Here is a 974-nt window from a genome sequence, read left to right as displayed (position 1 = left end):
TCAATACTCTAGCAAGGGCTCTGATATACAGATGTATCTGAGGGTGTACATGGAGAATCAAAAGTAGAATTCATTTTTTTAATGTGACAATTAGTATGATGCAAAGGCCAGCTGAGTTTCAAAAAGCCATTTTTGTTAAATAAAAAATTTTCCTAAGACCAGAGATGGCACAGCTGATAAAGACTAGATTTACCACCAAAAAGAGTAAAATATTACTACCCACAACATCAGGAGAGCAACAATTAAAAATAGGCAAATGTGACTTTACAAAAACACAGTTTTCATGATCAGAGAGAGAAATGACACCAAAGCCTCCCTGCTCTTAGAGAATGAGAAGCAAAGTCAGAGAAAACCAGAATTTTTTTTCTTTCCAGCTCTAAATTCTTAGAGTTCCTGTGCTTGGTTAGAGCTAATCGCCCCCTGCTGGTCCAGAGCTCCTCTGCAGGGAGGTTTGTGTCTGGGCTCATGCTGAAGTCTCCTCACTGTGCCTCTTGCACAGTAATATGTGGCTGTGTCCTCAGTGGTCACAGAGTTCAGCTGCAGGAAGAACTGGTTCTTGGATGTTTCTCTGGTGATGGAGATGCGGCTCTGCAGGGATGGGTTGTAGTAGGTGCCACCAACACTATTTATGTACCCCATCCATTCCAGCTTCTTCCCTGGGGACTGCCTGATCCAGCTCCAGTCATAACCACTGGTGATGGAGTAACCAGTGACAGAGCAGGTGAGGGACAGTGATTGAGAGGGCTTCACCACGTCAGGCCCTGACTCCTGAAGCTGTACCTGGGACAGGATACCTTCAGACAAGAAGAGACAATTCTGTCAATCACAGGTTGTCACAACCCCTCATGGACACATGTATGAAATGGTAACTAACACTCACCAGGAAGGGCTGTCACCAGACACAGAAAAGCCAACAGTGCCATCTTCTAGGCTACACCTCCTCTTCCTCAGAGGTCAGATTCCTGTGAGAGAGA

General features: G+C 45.1%; 1 gene segment (V, D, J or C); it reads right to left on the bottom strand.

The window, feature by feature from the left end:
• Positions 1 to 384: 384 nt before the first annotated feature.
• Positions 385 to 974, bottom strand: LOC114688592. The segment is given in 2 exon segments: positions 385 to 794; positions 881 to 974. Coding segments are annotated over 2 exon segments (453 nt in total).

Source organism: Peromyscus leucopus, chromosome 14 (genome assembly GCF_004664715.2).
Source record: "Peromyscus leucopus breed LL Stock chromosome 14, UCI_PerLeu_2.1, whole genome shotgun sequence".
NCBI lineage: Eukaryota > Metazoa > Chordata > Mammalia > Rodentia > Cricetidae > Peromyscus > Peromyscus leucopus.
The sequence above is the reverse complement of the archived record's forward strand: the minus strand, read 5'-3'. Positions and strand labels throughout refer to the sequence as shown.